Here is a 23336-nt window from a genome sequence, read left to right as displayed (position 1 = left end):
TACAGAGGCTTACATGCTGCACACCTACTGTAAGACCTCAGAGAGTCATGTGGGAGGAAGATATGTCTGTATTTTAGTGGCTGGTGACACATAATGTGAAGGGAGAAAAAAAAACTCATCGCACTTAATAGGTTAGAGCGTAGCGGAGACAAGGCATCAGGGGGGCTGTCATGTTTTGACTGCACATAGATAAGCTGTATGTGTTTCGGCACGCGGGTGTGTGTGTGTATGGCTTTGCATGCATGCAAAATTACCCCTCAGCCCGGGAACACACACACTTGTGCACACACACACACACTTGCACAGTGACGGCACATAGTGATGGTTTATGAATGAACAAATAGCCAGAGGAGATGAGAACGGAGACTGAATGATCCAAGAGTGATTGAAGTGAAGGCAAGAGGAAGGTGTGTGTGTGTGTGTGTGTGTGTGTGCGCATGTGTGGGTTTGACGGTCATATACAGGCAAACTGAATCTGCTGCACGCTGAGGCCACAGAGATAGCGGTTATGCTGAAGATGGAGGGTAAAAAGAAGAAGCGGTGTGAGAAATGAGATTGAGCCTCCGGAGAGATTTCTGTATGAGCTTGCTTGCACGTGTGTGTGTGTGTGTGTGTCTGCACGTGTGGGTGTGTGTGTGCAGGTGTGTGAGCTGTCCTGCTGTGCCTCATTAGGCCCATGGTGCGCTGCAGCATCTGACCTCCAAGTCTCCCTCTCAAAGCTGTGCACGCTCGCGCGCGTCTACTTGTGTGTGCGCGTGTGCATGTTCGTGTGTGCATCTACAAGTCTGCAAGCCCTCGGCATCGATTTCCTGACAATCCCTCCTCCCTGCTCCAGTCGTCATGCCATGAACTGGAAGCACTGATTTCAACATTTATATCCCTCCTCCCACTACCATAGCCCCCCCCCCCTCTCTCTCTCTCTGTGTCTCTCTCTCATTTCTCAGTTGCTTGATTGCTTCCTCTTTTTGAGTGCTTCCAGTCCACCATTTCCTTTTTCTGCCTTTCTTCCCTCCCTCTCTTTCCCACCCAGTATTTTGTCCTACTTAAACCACCAGGCATCGCTCTTCCTCCACCGCCTCCCACATATTCGCCCCGCTGTCCATCAGATGGGGGGAGCAGAGAGGGGGCGAGGAGTGGGTACATGTTGCGTGCCCACTGAAATACAGAGAGAAAGTGTGTGTGTGTGTGTTTCTGCGCGTGTGGCGCGCAACTCGAGAGGGATTTAGTGCGTCTCAGCTGCGTTGCCACCGCTCGATTGACCGCACTTGGAAAAGTCAGGGCAGGACTTCCACTCTATTGACCAGGCGACACTCTGCGCTCTATAAAGTATCGACATACACACTGGTGCCCAAGACACTGGAGCACACACCTCATCTGTCAGCCTTAAAAATACACACATAACACGTCATCTTGTCGGAATTTTTCAAACTTCCTCGATGGCATTTCTGATCTTTTTATTTTTGTGTGATGGCAGATATGAGCTTCCCTGGATTTCCTAAACTGTAATCAATAAAAACACTGAGAAATCCATACATGCACATTTTCTGATACAATTTCCCAAGGCCGATCCACACATTTATCAGCCACCGAGTAAGGATCTGCATCCTGTTTGCAGTCCAGATGCAGACGTCTTCTCTGCAAACCGTCTCTTCTGTAACACTGAGGGTAATTATTGCTCATATTACCATGAGTAAATGGCAGTGTGGCTGTATAGGCGTTTGTCTACACCTGAAAAATGAGCCCGATGCGCTTGCCAACAGAGGGATGAACTGAAGAAGAAAATAATTGATTTAGTCATAGGGCATTTTTCTCTGGGGCAGAGCTCCCTGGTCTCTGGGCTAATAATGAAATAAATTTCTGTCTTTTATCAGGTTGTACCATCTGATGGCATGGGGGGTGCCTCTGGTCATGGCCTCTTTACCACTGCTGAAGGGTTACTATGGCCCCGCGGGAGTGTGGTGGTGAGTACAGCCAACCGTTCAGCTAGAGCATCATTTTTTTTTTTTGTCAGCCAGAGACGGCGACATTTTTTCTTGTAAATGTCTTTTCTTTGAAAGAAGGCCACAGCTCTGGCCTCATTCCAGCTCCAGACTGCCACGGCTTTGTACCTCATATGGGTTTATTTGATAAAAATTGGCAATTATCAGCACATCCTTGAACACTAAAAAACGCCCCCTCTCACTCTCCGGTTCCTCGTGGTGAACAAGAAAGGCATTATTTGTTTGGAGGGCAGTTAAGGGGGTGAGGAAAAGGGGAAGAGGCCAAGGAGAAGAGGCGGTGGAATGAGAATTGGGACAGAGTCTTAATCTCTAGGCTCGCCTCTCTCTTTCCACTCTCGGCTTATTAATAGCTGCAGCTGCATAGCTTTTCCCCTCGGCAGTCACACAAGTCTCTCTTGCGATCGCACTCTCCCTTTCCATTGTAACTCTCTCATCGCTCTCTCTTTCTTGTTTTCTCTCTCTCTCTCTGTTTCTCTTCCTTTCCCCCCAGCTGGATCACAGACGATCACGTAGCCTGGAGATTTGGGATGTAAGTAGACCCTTTCAGCGCTGCCATCAAAGCCACCCCCACTTGGGGAGAGGTGGGAGAGAGGGAGGGTGTGTGGGGGGGGGGGGGGGGAGTCTCTGCAGGGAAATGTGAAGGGTTGCATGTCAGGGGAGCCTGCAGGGGTTTTTCCCCCCTCTTGGTCTAAGGCCAAGATGTGTGCGTGCGTGCATGTGGATGTGACTATCTGCCTCTGCCTTGTCAGATTTAGGGCAGTTGCTACACTGTGTATTTAAGTGTTTAGGACGGCTATGAGGGATTATGTCTGTCTACAGCTTTCTGCAACTGGCCCTAGTCTGCAAGGGCTCTGCCAATCCCCCAGCACAGACACTTAAACACACACGGACGTTGATGTACGCGTGCCCACTCGCACGCGCGCGCACACACACGCACACAGCAGTACGTTGCTACGAGCCAAGGTAATCGTGTTGCTGCTCACAGCATCAGCAGGGAATCAATCTTTCTAAACAAATCAGCGCACATGCATACGCTCAGAGACAGACTCGCATGAAGAACAACACATAGCTATCAGCTGTGCTAAACGAGCCTGTGTCTCTTTTATCAGTGCTCCCCGGCTCTCTAGTTTTCCATGCTGTCATGGCCCAGGGGGACGAGCTGCTCACAGGATCAGGGAATCTTCATTAGCTCTAATTACATCAAACCAGACAAGAGATTAGAGGCCAAGGCAGCACCCGTCAAGGAAAAAAAAACACACACACTCCAAACCGCACATACGCACACCCCCTGCTGACGGCTCACTGGGAGCAGCGCAGGAGGCCAGAGGTTGTATTAAAGGTGAAAAGTGGAAAAGGTGGGAGGAGAGACATACGGGGCGTAGTTAGAGAGATGGGGAATTACTCATCACCGAGAGGGGAAGCGGCACACTGGCACGGGAAGGAGAGGAGACTCGGAGAAATAAATTGCCCTCGTCTCTGCCCACGCACCGTAGTGTGTCTTCATCAGAGTTCAGCGAAGCGCGCAGACAGGACAGAGGAGGCGGGGAAGGCTCCGGAGGGGGAGGAGGAGGATGAGGAGGAGGAGGGGGAGGAGGGGGAGGGTGTGAAACGGGATGAAAGAGGAAGGAGAATGAAAAGCAGAGGACGGCGCTGTGTGACGGAGGTGGAGACCTTCAGGGGTTGAGTCAGCAGTTGGAAACACTTGGGCATAGCTGAGTCACCACTCTTAGAGGTCCCCCATCACTACGCGTCTTTGTTTGCCCTAGAGTTAGAGACAAAGAAGACACACATTTTTGTAGTTTTGCCTCCGTCCACCACCGCAAAGAATTTGAAATTAAACAATCGAGATGTGAGTAAGGCGGTGGACTCTTTATTTTGATGTGATTGAAGAAAAAATGGCATTAATCTTTGAGAAATTATAAGCATTTGTATATGTTATTGTCCATCTTCAGGCGCTCAGAAATAATTGGACAATAGACTTAAAAGCAGTTTCATGGCCAGTTGCGGTTGTATGGCCTGTTACCTCTTACTATTCTTTTTCAGAAAAACACCATTCATCGATCCTGAGCTAAATCAACTTGTGTCAGAGTGGGGTGTTCCTAACACCAAAACAACTGCGTTTTAAAAGCATGTACTATTTAGATGAATAGATGTACTTTACTGATCCCAAAAGTGATACATTCTTTAAAAAGTATAAGAAAAATACTTCTCTACCCAAAAGCCTTAGGAGTGATGAAAATCATGTCAGAGTTACATTACGTTTACTGCAAAACAACCACAATCGCTTTTTTAACGTACCGTAAAACTCCAGGGTAGAATGTAGACCAAACATAAGAAAGGGGTAAAAAATTAGCGTGTCCACCAAGGTGTCATGTTTCCATTGCTGCAGATCAGTGCTGGAGATGACAAATACCTGTGAATCCTGCAGAGTTAATTTGCCAATTCCACCCTTTCCTGTGAAAAAACAGGAGACCGCAGTTCTGAGATATTTTTATATCAACACCGTGTTAAAGTTATAGTTTAGACCCACTTAAAATATTACTGGAGAGAAACTATTTTCAGTAATTTCATAATTCTTTACACTCCACACATGTCATTTTTTTCTCAGCTTCCATTTTCTAACAAACAGTGTATGGAGACAAAAAATGCTGAATTTGCTTTACGGGATCTTTAATGTCGTGTATAATAACGGATGTGTTTCACAGACGCAGCACAGCTGTGTTACCCAGGTCATGGAAGAAGAGCCTGGTTTTTTTATGTTTTCAGAAGCATTTAACTCGTCTTTTACCCGAGATAACTTTCACTCCACTCCGTGTGTGTGTGTGCGTTTGTGCTCGCACAAGGTACAGAACTTTACAGGAGGAAAGGAGAGAAATGATGAAGACACACGATAAAAGCACACACTGACCTGAGATAAGACGAGCGTTGGCCCAAATGAAAAGATGAGGAAACACTGAGCCCTTTATTAACGATAATAATAATAATAATTATTATAATTATAATTATAATGATTTGAAAATTAAGAAGCGGAGCGTTGTACATTGTTCACTGTGGAGGCCCAAGGCCTGGCACTCGCAGTGGTTGACTAAATGTCAGGTGGTCGTTTGCGTGTGTGTCATGCATTTTGATTTGCGGTGACGATAGATTTCCGATATATATTGTTAGCATGCACCATATATGCTCACTTGGTTCACATTTGTCTTTGGGTGTTAAGGCCACATTATACTTCTCCAACTGCGTAATGCGTTATCCGTCTGCGTCACCCAGGGACCACTCGAGCCTTTATACTTCTGCGTCGTGGTGACGGACACACGCTGCGATTTCCCGCCCGATCAGTAGGGGTCGCTGCGCAAGGTTGTTGTGCTTTTGGCTACAGTGAGCAATGGTGTCCGAGGGAGAAAGAGAGAGAAAGACTGTTGTTGTTGAAACAGTGGCCGTTTCTCACTTTTCTGTGTGACGGAACGCAGTGTTAAGATAATTTGAGGCGAGAAATTGGCCATTTAGAGTCTAAACATGTGCTGTGTGTGTTAAGATATGACGTATTTATAGTTTGGCAGCGACGTTGTCGGCGGGGATCAGCTCCGCCCTCTGTGGACGCTCGGTGCTCACTGTGAGCCAGCACAGAGAAGCTTAGCTCGGCCTGTCCTGAGGCCTCTTGCCGTCCCCGTTGTCCCTTGACGGAGTGACGGACACTTAAAAAGTGACACTTAAAAAATATTCCGTGCAGCCGGAGACGACGCAGAGACTCTACAACAGGTTCTGCGTCGACGCAGAGGACTCTGCGTAGCCTACGCAGAGCACTTTACGCAGGAGTATAAATTGGGCTTTAGAAGGGTTCACGTTCTCCTACCTCTCTTCCTTCTAACTTTGACTTCTGTGCATCTGATTAGACACACCCTGCTCTCTCTGTCTCACGCTCTCTCCCATTTGGGTGCGAGTGGTTGAACAGGTAGATCGTGATCTTTCACTCAACGGAAGGATTTTGTGGGTCAGAGTTGCAGTTGAGCACTAACCCGCATGGTTGGCTCCATACGCGCACTCTCATCTCCCACCGAGCACTTCAATTAAGGCTTCTTTCATCCCAGCCTCATTCTTCACTTCAGAGCAGTACCAGAGGGAAGGCCAGGCCAAGGCAGGGGAGATTGAATCTGTGCACATCGGCGATGATCTTTTCTCTCTGCCAGTTTCAGGCTTTCCCACCTTTTGCTCGCTGTTGTACTTTCCTCAAGCTCTCAGACGCTCCTCCTGTATTTATCCCTCTTTCTGCACCTTTTTCCTGCTATTCCTTTCATTCTCGCCATGACCTTATCCCTCGCCCCATCTTTTAATCACCCAGCACCTCTTTCTTATTTCTGCTCTTTCTGGTCCTGACCCACAATCTGCCATCATTCATCCACCTTTCCATCCTCACCTCTATTCTTGTCTTCACGTTTATCATCCTCTGCCCACTCTGAATTCTTTCTCTCTGCCTTGATTTTATTCTCCCTCGCTCTCCCTCTGTCTAATTCGCTCCCTCCCTCTTGCTCTGTCTCCGGGTAGTGCTCAGCTGTAGAGCACAGCGGACTCTAATGGCAGATCATTATCATGCTAATTAGAGCACTTTGTAGCTGCCGCCCGTCATTCTCTCCTCCGCGCAGCCCCTCCATGCTATTGTTAAAAAGGCCACCCCCTCCCTTCCCCTGCCCCTTAGCCGCCAGCCACCCCCCTCCACCCCCACCACCCCCCACCCCCATCTCTCCATCATTAACAGGACGTGCGCCAGCGTAATTGGATGCTGTTTATTCCGGAGATCAGGTTATTAAATCACATTAAGGTGACGCTCGCGCAGGTCTCCCCTGAAACGTTTTCATCATTGTCCCATGCCATTATTGAACCCATGTGGACGCGCACATGCACATGCACATGCACATGCACATGCACATGCACATGCACATGCACATGCACATGCACATGCACATGCACATGCACATGCACATGCACATGCACATGCACATGCACATGCACATGCACATGCACATGCACATGCACATGCACATGCACGCGCACATGCACGCGCGCACACGTTCAAAGACGGTAGTCTTAGTTTATTGATATTCTCAGTAGGCCGTTGCAGCAGCCATTGCCTGTTTCCTGCTGTGAAATAGGCACGTACCACGTATCTCAGATTCCCCTAGCAATAAAGCGGTTAATTTGATAATACTAAGTTTCTTGTGACCCGCAAGCTTGGACGACAAGTGTGTGTAGTCAGTTAAATTAGGCCAAAGACCTAATATTTTCCCATTAGATGCTGCTAATGGATGTAGATATAGGAAAAGGACTTTTGAGGCTTAGTTTTGAGAATCTACTCCGAAACCAGTTTCCATTTTAAACTATGTGCATCCCTGTGTTTATGGGTTAAAACAGACCACGTGGCAGCCAATTGTGATGTAAGAATCTGAACTCCTGCTTTGAAGCATCAATATTGGTGATTTGACTGATGCCATGTTGAGGTTTTTGCAACCTGAAAATCACAGACGTCAAGACACCAACTGGACGATACCAGCTGCCCAGTGCCCATATGCCATGCCTTATTATTTATTTTCCCTCTAACTGGGAAAAATTCACATTAGCCAAGGTAATTGGCATTCCTATATCTCACCCCCTGGTGGCTACTGTGGAAGGCTACGTCTAAGTGTTATATGGTCTATAATACAGACTCAGACTTTTGTTTATCATGTCAGTCTTTTTTTCCCATTTGCGTAAGTGTGCCTGAAACGTTGGCGTATATACTAAACACAGGAAACACACTTAACCATAAATAGTCAGAAAAATGCCCCAGATTAATATTCATTGACCCGAATGGACGGAAATCAGTGACAGAATGTGGCTCTAAATGCTGTAAATGCAGAAGACCTGCTAAGTCAGTGAATGACTCGAGGGGTTAGACATTGTAAGAGTGTTGTTTGTCTATTTGTATTTGTATGTACAGTAATCGCCACGTTGTAGAAGCTATTTATGTACACACTACAGCATTCTTCACAATAAAAAAAACGTTTATAATATGGGAATGAAATTAAACTGAAAACATGAAAATATCGTCAGAAGCACAACATAATTAATTGGAGAAAAAAATCACTTGATTTTCTCACACCACACATGCATTTCTTAATTACAGCATTTATTTCAAAATGTATTTTTCATTTGCATTTATTTATTTATTTGGGTGTGTATGAGCGGTGCATGTTTCAGGAAGTATCAGTCAACCAGGTAATAGTTTAAACCATTGGTTCTCAAAGTGTGGCCCGCAATGAATTACGGTTGATAGTTTTAATCCAGGAGCTACTAAGCTTGTTCAATGTTTATTGGACATTACTGTATACAGAGCAATAAGTATAAACTGTAGAACTGCAATCTGGTCATTACAATTATTACTATTTATTAAAATAAATCAATTATTATTAATGGGATTTCTTTCTGTTTTTTTTCCATTGGCGGCCCTCAGTCCAATGTTGGGTTCCTAAATTGGCCCTCAGGTATCAAAACTTTGAGAACCCCTGGTTTAAGCACCCGTCTCGTCCTTGTATGCAAATAAAACCTAGTTTTGTAATTATTCCTGCTTTTTTTTTAAGCAGGAATAATTACATTTATTTTTACACAGTGGTGTCATTTTAAACAGTTTCTGGTTATTCTTTCTTCTGCCATCGGAGTCACAACTTCTCCTCTCCCATAAATGTGCATACGCATGAGTGAGAGTTTCCGTCAAGTCAATGTTTTTTATAAATCCCAAACGTTGAATAGAAAGTGGCGTATGCCTGCCTTCTTTTGTGCGTACGCAGGTTTTATAAATGGGCCTTTAATTACCCCCAATGTTCCTTGTCTGCACAATCCACGATGCTGTTCCCCTAGGTGCATTTGATGCCAGGTGCTCGGAGGATTTGGGTGTTGCACAGCACGAATCCAAGTGTTTCCGAGTTACAGAGGTAGAACAGAGAAGCGTTGGGCCAGGAATTTGTCTATCAGACTGAGACAAAGGGCTGTTTCATGATTGCAGGGAGAGGCTGAAACTCCTCTGAGGTTACATCACCTCCCAAACGGTTGCATAACACAAGGCCGTCGTCCCGTTTCCCTCGCTCGTCTTGCTGTCTTTCATCCGCTCAGAAATACCTGACACATTACTCTGCCCCCTGCGCCTCTTGTCCTTGTCAACCCTTCATCCCACAGGAATGCTATGCATTGCAGGTATTGAAGCTGTCCAGGCATTAGCTTTTGTTCTCACTCTACCGCTCACCTGCACTCACTGAAACAATGTGCAGTCGGATCTGTTTTGTGCCGTTTAAATACTGTACATACTGTACTTCTGCCGCCATACACTCCCTCTCGCCTATACATCAACATACCTAAATTAGCAGTTTAGTTCACTGCACAAGTGGGCAATTTGACTTTTCTAAAGGATTAGAAAATTCTGAAAACAGGGCAACATGTTATTTTAATAGAGTAAATATGAATTTAAGAGTCATACCAGAACAAGCTTTTTTTTCCAGGTCTACAACAAATCAGATCTAACAACAATCTTACTCTGGTTACCATCCTGCAGGGGGAATCTTATTAAATGAGTTTCTGTGATCTAATCTCTTTATAAGGCCATGATATCAAAACATTGGACACACCGGGGCAGGCTATAACATACTATTGTGGCATAAATACTGTTAGGATATATTAACACCATATTTGTGAGATAGAAAATGAAATTTCATCCTGTGTGTGTGTGTTTTTTTTTACTGTTTGCAATTGATGTTTTAATGCATTATCTAGATTTTGAGGTCAAGTCTACTCCAAATGTTGTGTTGCTCTTCCTGAAACAGAACTCACAAAAGCCCAAAATAAAAGAAAAAATAACCACAGGAATCATTTTATAACAAATTCTTCCTCCCCTGTTGTGTGTGTGTGTTCTTTGCAGATGGTATGTTCCTCTGTTCAGCCTCATCTTCCTGATGATCTGCTGCTATGCTAGGATCATCTGTGTGGCCAACGCGAGGGTGAGTGATTCTCATGTGTCAGGTCAGCAGGAGTAGCATGACGCACCGGCAATTAGGCCTAATCCAAATGCATTGCGACCTTTGTGAAAATTGACATTCGTGAAAGATAGGACAGAATTGCCAGTTGCCTTTTCCTTTAGATCCGGGAGAGAAATGAATTTCATGAAAATATAAGGCAGAAAAATTCTCCAAAAGATTGAGTGTCATATATTCTTTTAAGAGTTAGATCCAGGTCTAGTTTTGAAATAAAAACAAAACTTTATGTTAATTAACTGATACCATAAAGTAAAATGACCTGTGGAGATCCTTACACATCCGTGTGTACTAATATACATTAATGCCAGAACAGTGTTGTACTGTTTACAAACCATCATTCAAATGTTTATTACATAACTTGTGTTTTTTTATGTCTATTCTTCGAGATAACGATTAGATTGTGATGATCAAAATTCTCCTGTTGCTGAGATCATGGTGACATGGCAACAAACCCCACAATAGTCAAGTGCTGTTGGCCTCTAAATAGTTTAGCCAAGTTGAGGAGCAGACAAAGTTTAATGCAACCTAAGTGAGTCAAAGATGAACCAGGAAGTCAAGTTGTAACTTTGTTGTTTGTTCAAGTTCCTTTCACAAACCTAGGGATTTGTCTGATCGTCCATTTACTTATTATTGGACTTACATCTCCAACTTAAAGTTTGTAGAAGAATAGATTTATATAGACAAAACTATTAAAGTAAGAGTCAAGGTACAAGAAGATGATGATTTTCACTATTTTAAAATGTGTCAACCAAAGTACGCAATCCACTGATTAATCAATCAAAACACATAGTTGCTCACTCTGTGCTAGCTTGTAGTTGTGTTTGTGGTGTTGAGGTAAGGGTGCAGTACAAGCCCAGAGGCAGCATTCCATAAATGTCCCATAGCTGCCATTCCCCGAGTCTGACGGCACCACACAATGTGGCCTTAGTGCCACTGGAGGGGGTACTGGCAGGCTTGTGTTTACAACAATGTGTGTGTGTGTGTGTGTGTGTGTGTGCGTGCGTGGATTTCTACATACACAGAATTGTAGAATTGTACGCTCTGTGTTTTGTCCTCAGAGTTAGAGACGGCTCAGTGAAACTGATTTTGCAGATAGCTGTCTGCAGACGGGCAACGTCAAAGACGGACAGCAGGTAGCTGAAAAAGGAAAAAGAAAAGAGGCTACACAGCTCTTTATCATGATAAAAAGAAAGAATGAATGAATGAATGCTGCTGGGTTTCTCTTTGCATCTCATAATTCATTCAGCGCACAGTATTCTGTTTTATCCCCCTCTTCCTCTCCTCTTTCTCTTTGTATCTCTGTTTTCCACCTTTCTCATTTTCACTCTCCTCCTCTTTTCTTTTCTAAGTCCATTTATCTCTCTGCTTGTCCCCGTCTCTGTCCCCCTCTCATTTCCCCCTTTTCCACAACTTCTCTTTTCTGCCTCCGTGTGTCTCCCATCCCCCCCCCCCCCTCTCCGCCTTCACTCTGCCGTTTTGCTTTCTCTATCATATTTATGAAGAGCTCAAGCCTTATCTCTTTTTCAGCTGCAGGCTGTCTCACTTGAAAGAGTTTCAAAAGCTTTGAAAGCAGGGTAGGTGGCGATGCAACGAGGAAAAGGATAAGAAGAGGAGGTTGAGTGAAGAGAGGTGGGATGTTAGCTGGACAGAGAAGTTTCTCCACTTTCCAGAGTTAGATAGGAGAGGGACAGGGGGAGTCTCTAATAGCATGGTAATTAGCTTACCAAGTAAGTTTACATGCGTGGAGTCTGAAGCCCAATTTATAGTCCTGCGTAAAGTGCTCTACGTAGCTTACGGATACCCCTCTATGTCGCCGGAGAGCCTCTACGTCGTCTTCGGCTGCACAAAATATTTTTTAAGTGTCCGTCACTCCGTCAAGGGACAACAGAGACGTTTGAGGCTGCGATTGGTCCTCAGGACAGGCCGAGATAACGCTGCTCTGTGCCGGCCACTGTGCGCACAAAGCGTCCACAGAGGCGGAGCTGATCACCGCTGACAAACTATAAATACGTCATATCTTAATTACCCACACCACATGTTAAGACTCTAAATGGCTAATTTCTCGCCTCAAATGATCTTAAAACTGCGTTCCGGGACAGAAAAACATTTGTTTCAGGTGAGAAACGGCCATTGTTTCAATGTTATACCGGTGCTGCAACAACAACGTCTCAGACGCCATTGCTCACTGAAGCACGGCAACCTTGCGTATCGACCCCTACTGATCGGGCGGGAAATTGCAGTGCGTATCCGGCGCCACGACGGAGAACTATGAAGGCTCGAGTGGTCTCCGTGGTTGCGCAGTCAGATAGCGCATTAGAGAGAAGTATAATTTGGCTTTACTAACTAGTGAGGTTTGAAAGCTAATTAGTTATGATGAGGGTGGACAGAGAGGAGAGTGTTTGCAGGTGTGATTCCCTCATTCACTCCTAAAAGCCTCACGCCCCAAACACTTAACTGGTGCAATTGCTTGCTTTTCTGTGTCACTGCTTAAGAAAAAAGATTACAACAAAAGATTGGTACACACACACACACCAGAGACCTGGTCAACGCCTAATGATATTGGCACTTATCATCACTGTGTGTTGACTTCGATGGGTAGTGGCGTTCCGCTGTGAAGCAAACTGGCTGCTCCTAATAAGTTTGATCTAACGCCCAAATGGCTGTGACCGTCTTTTCTTTTCTTGCACTGCATGAACACACCATAGTCACATATAGGTTTACCATCACAGTCACATCAGCACAGGGAAACCATGGCAACGCTGAGTTAATAAATAGCAGAACAAAAGAAGTGCGAGTGTGTATCCTTCACACTGCCTTTTGTGGGTGTGTGTGTGTGTGTGTGTGCTGTGCGTGACGCTTACATGGGGCCTCCAGAGATTTGTCTGTGATGTCTTAGGTTACAAAAACCTTCTAGATTTCGTGCTGTCCCACCATTACAAATCCCAGTCGTGAGAATATGTGTGTGTTTGTTTGTTGACATTTTCACGGCATTCCCCTGAGAGAGGAGTCAGAGGAAGAGCGAAAAGTATTCCCACGTTCTCTCTAGAGATTTCACATGTGCCATGATTGTTCCACTCCCCCCCCCCTCCTTTTTTTCATTCACACTTGCAAACAATTTTCTCCCCCTTTCTCTCTGCCCGCTGCGTCTCCTTTTTTTTCTCCTGAAATATTGTGTGCACTTTCGCTGATCCGTATCCCTCCTCTGTGACATGCTGGGAGCGCCTGTGCAGGGATTATTCCATAATTGATTAATCTGTCTGTCATTTTCTCGATTAATCAATTAGTTGTGTGGTCCATAAAATGTTAAAAACAGCTTGAAAGCTGTCGATTGGTGTTTCAGCAAAATTTCAAAATAATGATGTTCTGTCCACAAACCCCCAAATTATTTAGTTTAAATGAATTATTTGTTACGTGGAGCAAAGAAACAAGGAAATGTTCACATTTAACAAGCTGAATTTTTTTTCAAAGAGCTTGTTTTAATTATTTTAAATAACCACTATTAATTTAGTAATCTGTTAATAATTGATGAATCATTGCAGCCCTTCTTCTGTCTACCTCTGCAGTAAAGTCTTCCAATTTTGCAAGGATGAGGGAGAACGTGGAAACCAACATATTTGTTCCATCTTATCACTCTATGCACCTGTGTTTAAATCGAGGGCTAGTCTAGTAACGAATACCAAAATGACCGTTGTTGTTTTCTGCAGTTTTTGTTTGTTTTTGCAAAGAGTAACTGCCCTGACCTTTTCTCTCCATTGTGTGTCCTTTTTTTGCGCAGTTGCAGTCATGGTTGGGAACCTTCAACCCAGAGAGGGAGAGACGAAAGGTAATGGCCTGTGTGATCATCACATTCCTCAACACTCGCACACACACATGCACGTACACACAGGCGTGAGGATTAGAGTGTGTGCAGGATTAGCATTTGCGGTCACGCTGTGTAGGTGTCAAACCCAACAGGGGAGAAATTTGCCCTCTTGACTCTCTTCATGTGAGTGTGCGTGAACGTGTCTATAAATATGGGCATGCATTTATGCATGTCTTCCTGACTTTACCGAATTAGAAGCGAGAAGAGGGAAAAGATTAATTACAAGACTGACACCTTTAAACAGAGCTCCGACTATGCTACCATTAAGAAAATCCCTTATTTCATCACTTTGCTTGTTTACACTGAACAGAACAGAGCCGACATTGTTCTTTCCCAATGTGTGAAGTTTAAGGCCACATTATACTTCTCCGACTGCGTATGCGTTATCCGTCTGCGTCACCACGGAGACGACTCCGATTGCGCTGTAATTTCCCGCCCGATTAGTAGGGTCGCTGCGCAAGGTTGCTGTGCTTCTGGCTACAGCGAGCAATGGCGTCCGAGAGAGAAAGAGAGAGAAAGACTGTTGTTGTTGAAACAGTGGCCGTTTCTCACTTTTCTGTGTCACGGAACGCAGTTTTAAGATAATTTGAGGCGAGAAATTGGCCATTTAGAGTCTAAACATGTGCTGTGTGTGTTAAGATATGACGTATTTATAGTTTGGCAGCGGCGTTGTCGGCGGAGGTGAGCTCCGCCTCTGTGGACGCTCGGGTGCGCACGGTGAGCCGGCACAGAGCAGCGTTAGCTCGGCCTGTCCTGAGGACCAATCGCAGCTCTTGTCGTCTCTGTTTTCCCTTGACGGAGTGACGGACACTTAAAAAATATTTTGTGCAGTCGGAGACGACGCAGAGTCTCTTCAACAGGCTCTACGTCGACGCAGAGTCTCTGCGTAACCTACGTAGAGCACTTTACGCAGGAGTATAAATTGGGCTTTAGTTTGAATGCAGGTCTTTGGGAATCAGATGTGTAATGTATGTGTAGAACAGCAGGGTCTATGGCTGCCTTGACAGGCTGTCAGGTAAAGACATTGATTCAGCTCTATGACTACTGTCATTTCATGTTATTTCTGGAACACCACTGCCCCCTATTCTGTTTTTTTTTTTTTTGTACACAAATACAAGGCAGAGTAAAAGTGAGGCATTACCAACTTGAACAGGCTATATCAAAGACAAAGGGGCTGGGTTGACAAACACATTATGTGTCATATAAATGATTTGCTGCTACAATTTTCCGAAATGTAATTGGTGCAAAATTGCATGGTACTCCAAGCTCTGCACATCAATGGAGATGCAAAGTTTATGTCATAAAATTGTCAATAACTTGAAGATGAATTTTGATGCACCCTCAATGTTCACATTAAGCATGACACAATCATAAGGATTAGAAAAAACTGCTTCATGTGATGAAACAACAAAAATAATTTTACCTAACGAGTGCAGTGCCCGTAGGAAGTATGTATTCTAGCTGAAGAAGATTTTTCAGTTATGGTAATGCATGATAAGGAACGTAAAGGCTAGCATAATACAAACACTGTGCAACCTCATTAGGTACAATGCAAATGTTTTCATTTTTGATTAGCATTACCGTAGCTAGCTATTTGCTAATCGGAAATTATTTATTATTAAGTATTTATGGGTTTATACAACGCAAAATCCACTTTTTTATACATATTATGTGCTCCTGCATTGTCTAGTCGCTGTATAATAGTTTTTGTTTCATTTTCGAAACAAGACGACTTTCGTAGAAAGACGACGAGGACGACATTTGACCGGCTGCGGATACCGTATCGCTCAGGGAAGGGAGGGGGTGAGCAGAGGAGCAGTTCTTTGTTGTAAATTTCAGCCTCTCCTCTAGATGGCACTATAAACTACTTACTTCACCTTTAAAACACCTTTCAGCAGAGACGGTCTTGAAATGTAAGCAGTTATTTCTGTATTTCTTTAATGTTATGTCTCCTCACTTTTTTCAGTTCTTCACTGCTGACCAGCTGTAAACAAAAATCCTACAGCATCATTAAAACATAAACTAGTTTTGTTTGCCTCATGTGCATCTGGGGCTCTGGAGGGAACACTTGGAAGTCTGATAAAATAGCATTACAGCGTTACATTCACGGTTGAACAAAAATATCTAATTGGTTGCATTCTTTTGCATTTTGTAGCCCCTTTGAATGGATTTCTGGTTAAATGCTGGTTTTTTAAAGTATTTCCTATTTGAGATAGTTTGAAAGCTTCTTGCTAAGTTATATCAGCTCTGCTTATGGCTGCAGACATTGAAGTGTCCTCCAGCGAGACACTGAACCCTTGCCTGCTCTCACATCAAGCATTGCTATGGAGACGCCAACTCATTAAAATTGATCATGGCGTCTTTCCGCAAAGGTTGTAAGCTACAGCAGCACGACTCCTGAAAAGTTAAACATCTGACGGCGGCGGCAAATCGCCTCACTGTCCTGCTTTTTAGTGTCAGCCTCCTCCCTCTGCTCCGCTTCGCTCCACCCTGCAGGGTGAGGTGTGGAGGCCAGGTTAGGGTTAGGGTTATGTAGATGCTGCCCCTAAGTGGCAGATGTAATCACTGCACACTGAACTGGTGTAACCCTGAACAATGTCAGTCGTGGTTGCAACACACACACACACACACACACACACACACACGCACACCATTCATGTGGGCTAATTGCTATGTGTAGCACAGAGTGTAAATAAGTCGGGAGCCGTTTTTGATCTCACTCTCCCTTTCCTCGTATTTTTCATATTATCTCCTCCCCAGGCGCTCCTCTCGCTTCCATCTGTTTGTCTCTTAGCCTTTCACTTCACACACTTTTCTTCCCCTTTTTTTCTTCTCTCTTCCTCTCCCTCCCTCCCTCTGTCGCTCGCGCTCGCACTCTTGTTCTTATACTCAGCATGAATAAAGCAGCGAGCCAGGTTCATGGACATGAATATTTAGGGGAGTTTATGCACGCGCTGTGATGCTTTAAAACAACAACAGCCTCCCTGATTGTGCCTGCCAAGTCAGCGAGTGCTGATTTGTGTGTGCGCGTGTTTGTGTTTGTGTGTGTGTGTGTTTGTGTGTGTGTGAAAGCGAGAAAAAGTGATTCCTGCTGGACCTCTGGCTGTGGTAATTTCCGTTCACTCTGTCAAATCTCCCTCCTCCTGCGCCTCACATGTTCTCTGTTACTGTGTCAAAAACACATTCATGCACACATGCACACGCCTCATGTTTCGTGCCGACACTTGTCGTTTCCTTCGTTCGACGTTCTTGATCTTTTTTTTTTTTTTTTTCCCTCTCGCTTTTCTCTCTTTGACTCGCACACGCACACCCCATCCCCCCACCACCACCACCCCGTCTATCTGTGTGTGTCTGGCCCGGGTGATGACGTATCATATCATAACTTGTGTTGACAGTTATCGGGGGGGGGGGGCCATCAGTCACATGGTTGTGACACATCTGTGGCGTCTTGAACGATTTGTTTGTGGTCATGCGTGAGCACACACACTTACTGCGCATCACAAGACCTTGTAGCGGCACAGGTTGATTAGATATGTATATTTGAATTGGGTGTTTAAGGCATGCACACTCTCTCTCTCACACACACACACACTAGCCAATAACCCTTACTGCCAAACCCCCGAAATAAAAAACAATTTTCTCAACCAAAACCCTAAAACCAAACCCTAACCTAACATCAAACAGCCCTTTTTTGTGTGGACTGGTCAAAGTGTCCTCACAATGATGGTTTTAAACTAAATTTCCCCCACGCTATCATAGGATGACATGTACACACACACACACACATTTGCACAACTGCACACACAGCAGCTCAGTCCCGTCGGGTAGCAACAAAGCTGGCTGAGCAAACAGCGAGCTGCTTGTTCGTTATCTTCCCAGGGTGTTTGTTTACTGAGCCACACAAGCTTTGCCTTGACTCACAATGTGATGTGTCTGCTTATACAGTAGATGTGTGTGTGTGTGTTTGTGTGTGTTGTTTTTTTTTTTTTTACCTACACAACATTCTGTCTTGTTGAGCATCACATCTACACTCGTGTGTCCTCATTTGATTTTTTCTATCTATGTCACCGACGTCCCGAAGAACCAAAGCTGGTGGAGGACAGTGTAAAAACACGTATAGCTCGGCTAGATCATATGTTACCTTCTTTTTTTTGGGATGGACTCTGCAGCTACAAGCTGATGAACAGATGAGTACTTCTCCTCTGTTTCCTTTTGGGCTTTGGGATTAAAAAAAACTACTAATGTGGCAATCAATCTGTAAGTATTATACTGTTTTAAAATGAACGTCACAAATTGTCCAATAAGTATCATTTGAATCACCATTGTGTCTTCTTTAGTGGTGGAGTCACATTAGTTGATGTGGAATTCTAGAATTATTCTCTGTGTACTTGGCTTAAAATTTTAAATTAATTGTCAAAACAAAAATAAATACAATTATTTTATTTAACAATAATTTAATTGTTATGTAGATGATTTTAATGAGGAGAATATCCAGTGGCAAACATCTGTCCATCCAGCTATCCTTTCATCTTTTGCCTTGTTCTGCTTAGACTTTGACGGTTGTTGGGGTAACTCTTTTTTTCAAATAGAAAAAAACATTTCACTTTTTAAAACAAACTTCATCATTTTTTACCTTGATCCAAAATCCTTTTCAAAGGTGCTTTAATGTGACATTTATCGGGCAAAACTGATGTTGTTGTTGTTGTTGTTTATAGAGTAGATTTTCAGTGAGATGAGGGCGAAGCTATCAAGGGTGAGTCCAGGTGTTTGTGGATGAGATGGGTCGCTCCCCGTTACCATTTGTAATCTAGCATGCGTCATTAATGTTGGGCCCGCTGTGCCCGCGGCAAATAATTACGGTTTCATTCCCCTCTGCTTCCAGAGCTGCGCAGAGGCCTCTGACACGGGAGGACTGTAATTAAAAACACGAGACTCTTCCTCCTCCTCCTCCTCCTCCTCCTCCTCCTCCACTATTCCACATCCTGTCTCTTGCAAACTGAAATTCTTTACATGCCTGCCTCTACACCTCACCTAAATTTTGTCAGCGATTCCATGGCGCCGCGCATACTTTTGAACCCAATTTCTGGAAACATTTCATTCCCCCACAAAAACACACCCACGGATCTCTGTCTTTGGCCATTGCAGCTTCAGACTTCAGACTTTTCCCCCTGTGTTGACCACAACGTGGTTCTCCCAATACACACAAAATTAAAACCCAGACACTTGAGACAGATCCAGTAGGTAGAGGTTGATATGGTCATAGATGGCAGACCTTCCCATAATAATTGACACACATGCTGTGTTTTCTCCTTGTTTGTACAGTACAGTTCAGCTAACCATGGTGTGTTTTGATACAGTAAACCCTGATCTGGCGTGTATTTCCACCATGAGAGTGTGTAGGCCAGATTAGCTGGGCCAGCTACATAAATTCATGACATTACACCTTGTCGTCATCCATGGATTACTGCTCCAAACTGATATTATTTGCTGAAAAAGAAACCCAAAATGTCCTTCTCGCACTTGTAGTTTTCCCTTTCCCTACCTTTTGCAGCTAGACCCTTGGTTCTCAAAGTGCGGCCCGGGGGCCAATGGCGGCCCGCAGAAACATTTCTGGCGGCCCCGCAATGAATTACAGTTGATAGTTTTAATCCAGGAGCGACTAAGCTTGTTAAATGTTTATTGGACATTACTGGATACAGACCAATAAGTGTAAACAAAAATACTGGGTATTTACCTGGTTTCTATATGGTGAATTTTAGTGTATTATTGGGTTATAAGCTGGTAATAAGCAGGTAGCTACAGCCCCCAATTACTAGCTATTTACCCAGTAAATATATGGTAACAGAAATGTGTTACTTGGTATTAACCTGTAATTAGAAGGTAAGAACAATGGCCAAAATACTGGGTAATTACCCAGTAAATTATAAAGCGTTATTATGTTAATGCTTAAATTACATTATATTAACGCTCATATTACTTAACACTAAACTGTAGAACTGAAATCTGGTCATAAAAATTATTACAAATGGGATTTATTTATGTTTTTTTTTCCTTTGGCGGCCCTCAGTCCAATGTTGGGTTCCTAAATTGGCCCTCAGGTATCAAAACTTTGAGAACCCCTGACCTAGACGATGAAGATTTTCTCTCAACCAATCAATGGACTCTAGTGTGTTTAGCTCCACCCTTACGGTGCCAAACCACTGTGCTAGGTAACCTAAGAAAGGGGTCTAACGTGGGATGGTACGGATTTTCATTGACAATCAAAACTCAAATAATCACGTGATTTTGGATCAACAAAAAGCAAACAAGGCAATCAGAGATGGCAGACTTCACTCCATTCACGCAACACGCCTCTGGTGCCCCCTCTGTTGGTCATAGTGGTAATTGCAAGTGTGGAAGAACAAACAGACAGACACACAGAGCCACCAAAAACAATACTCCGTGGGGTGAAGTAATAATTGCATTACGTAGCTGTAGAAATAAGGCTAAAAAGGTAGGACGGGACAGATTGGTCATTTTGATCATTTTCGCAGTTTTCCCTAAACAAATTGCACAACTTACTGAACGTAACCAAACGTCACAGCTTGGTGGAAACTTTGCTTAATTAATAGGTGTAAGCAACACAATTCCTGGTTGTTAAATTTGAAGCATCTCTTGTCACTTGATAACATCCATCCACTATCGGTTACATGGTGGAAACTTGGCTCTCCATAGTCACCCAGCAGCACACACGTACGCTCAAAACACACACATACGGATACAATACCACCCGGGGTCTCCCGTGATTTTCATTTGAATTGTTTAAAACGCCTGTGTTAGAGCTTGCACGCCTCAGGGTCTTTCTGGTGAGTAATTAATTTCCAGCATGTGGGGGTAGAGACCAGAGCTGTAGGCCTGCCTCCTGGCTCCGGCTAAGTGTGTGTGTGTGTATCTGTGTATGTGTGTGTGTGTGTGTGTGTGTGTGTGTGTGTGTGTGAGAGAGAGAGAAGGAAAGGCAGGCTTTGCGCTGGCTTGGCTAGTGCGTTCTAGCCTAAGGGAGGAGGGGGGGGAAAAACAGCACAGCGCAGAAAATCGATCCAGGGCTCGCTCTTCTCAGCCTCTTCCGGACGCAAGAGTCCTCCTCTCAAGGGAATTAGATAACGGCTTGTAAAAGCTCTCCACAGCCAGCCAGCCTCTCCCCCTCCTCCACTTTTAGCTGCTGCCACATCTCTCCGTCTCGCTGCCCGACTGCCTGCCTGCCTTTCTGCTGCTTGTCCACGAGATATTGAATTCATTCCTTTCGCATTACGGAAAAAAAAGTATTGGCTTCCAGTTTAATTGGAATCCTGCGTTTCTCCTCATAACTGTGTGGATATTGCATATTATCAGCAGGTTAATATTTCATTAGGTTTTAATTGGCCTTTGTTGTTTGCCTCAGTTCACTGATCCTCCTGTTAAGACACTGACTGTGTGTGGGGGTGTGTGTGTGTGTGTGTGTGTGTGTGTGTGTGACAGTGTTAATTTGACTTTCATTTTAGCTGCGTCCAGAAGAGCTTTTCAGCTCCACAACAGAAATCTGCACACGCAGAAAAATGTGGCCATTCATGTACACTGGGCATACGTGGCACACGAAAGGACAAAATGAAGAGCAAAGATTTCTGTTTTGACACTAAAGCCCAATTTATACTTCTGCGTAAAGTGCTCTGCGTAGGTTACGCGGAGTCCTCTGCGTCGACGCAGAGCCTGTCGAAGAGCCTCTGCGTCGTCTCCGACTGCACGAAATATTTTTTAAGTGTCCGTCACTCCGTCAAGGGACATCGGAGACGGCAAGAGCTGCGATTGGTCCTCAGGACAGGCCGAGCGAAGCTGCTCTGTGCCGGCTCACAGTGAGCACCGAGCGTCCACAGACGCGGAGCTGATCCCCGCCGATAACGCCGCTGCCAAACTATAAATACGTCATATCTTAACACACACAGCACATGTTTAGACTCTAAATGGCCAATTTCTCGCCTCAAATTATCTTAAAACTGCGTTCCGTCCCACAGAAAAGTGAGAAACGGCCACTGTTTCAACAACAACAGTCTTTCTCTTTCTTTCTCGGACGCCATTGCTCACTGTAGCCAGAAGCACAACGACCTTGCGCAGCGACCCCTACTGATCGGGCGGGAAATTGCAGCACGTGTCCGTCACCACGACGCAGAAGTATGAAGGCTCGAGGCGTCTCCGTGGTGACGCAGACGGATAACGCATTACGCAGTCGTAGAAGTATAATGTGGCCTTTAACCTTAAAACCTAAAGTCAATTAAAATGCCAGGGTCATGTTGATGGCAGACATAATCCTCACCACAATGTGTGGTATAGTGTAGCCTCTATAATTTGGCCTCAGTGTTTGGTTTTTCCTCTCCCACAGGTTTCCTTGGCTGAGGAGATCAAGCCGTTGAAGTGGTACCCCTCCGTTTACCTGCTGGTGTCTATCTTTCCCCTCATCAACAGGTAAGGACACGCACACGCACACCTGTACGGCACATACAGAACTCCGAGCTTTTTGCATGTTGGCTTCACTCTGCATGTCTTATCTGCCTTCCCCTCCTCCTCCTCCTCCTCCTCCTCCCTGCGCCGCTTTCCCCTTCCTCCTCCTGCTCTCTCTTATCTGAGCTCTCACAAAGCCGCTCACTCGCTTTAGCAGCACAAACGGTAAAGGAGATTTTGTGTGTGTGTGTGTGTGTGTGTGTGTGTGTGTGTATTTGTGGTATGGAGCATTTTATTGGCTTTTTTGCGAAACGAAGGCCTCTTCAACTGAGGTTTGGAGGAGGAGAGTGGTCCAGTAAATGATAACCCCCGGTGCTGTTATTGCTCCTTCTTTCCTTTCCTTTCCTTTCCTTCCCTTCCTCCCTCCCTCTCTCTCTCACTCACTCTGTCCCTGTCCCTCTCTCTCTTTCATTTGCCACCGTTCTCGCTCGCCTCCCTTCTTCCCTCCCCTTGCACGCAGCACCGGTGTGATTGACAGGTCAGGGTTACCAAGTGATTAGCTGCAGCGGCTCTGCTTGTCGCCACGGCGATGTAGGCGGAGACGCGGGTCAATTACGGGGTCAACGTCTTTCAAAGGCTCCGCTCAAACGCCGCACCCCCCTCTCTCCCTCCGCAGCTTCTCCCCCTTCGCCCTCTCCTCCTCCTTCACCTCTCCATCCATTCCATCCCCCCCCCCCCCCCCCACGTCGTGCTCGAACTGTCGGCTGATGAAGATGACAAACTGCATCCTGCGCTAACCCCAAAACGCCCTCTCTTCCTTTCTTCCCTCCCTTTCCTCACTCCCCCGCGTCCTCCCTTCTCTCTGTTCGTATCACTTTCTCTTCCTTCCTCTCCTCTTTTGTCTTCTAAGCGTTCCCTCTATCCCTCGTATTTCTACTCATCCTAATTTGGGCTCTAAGTTTTCCTCCTCCTGTG

General features: G+C 44.9%; 1 protein-coding gene across 2 annotated transcripts in view; it reads left to right on the top strand.

Annotated features, from left to right (window-relative positions):
* The window catches only part of LOC310927821 (cyclic AMP receptor-like protein A), a 76092-nt gene that overhangs the window by 7228 nt on the left and 45528 nt on the right, over positions 1-23336 (top strand). For both annotated transcript variants that reach the window (XM_083890224.1, XM_083890223.1), the window contains exons 7-11: positions 1872-1961; positions 2491-2529; positions 9937-10015; positions 13827-13874; positions 22303-22385. In XM_083890224.1, coding sequence (XP_083746350.1) covers positions 1872-1961; positions 2491-2529; positions 9937-10015; positions 13827-13874; positions 22303-22385 — 339 coding nt within the window. The remainder of the gene's footprint in view (positions 1-1871; positions 1962-2490; positions 2530-9936; positions 10016-13826; positions 13875-22302; positions 22386-23336) is intronic.

The sequence above is a fragment of the Microchirus variegatus genome (assembly GCF_963457635.1).
Source record: "Microchirus variegatus genome assembly, chromosome: 5".
NCBI lineage: Eukaryota > Metazoa > Chordata > Actinopteri > Pleuronectiformes > Soleidae > Microchirus > Microchirus variegatus.
This window is presented reverse-complemented; position numbering and strand designations above follow the sequence as displayed.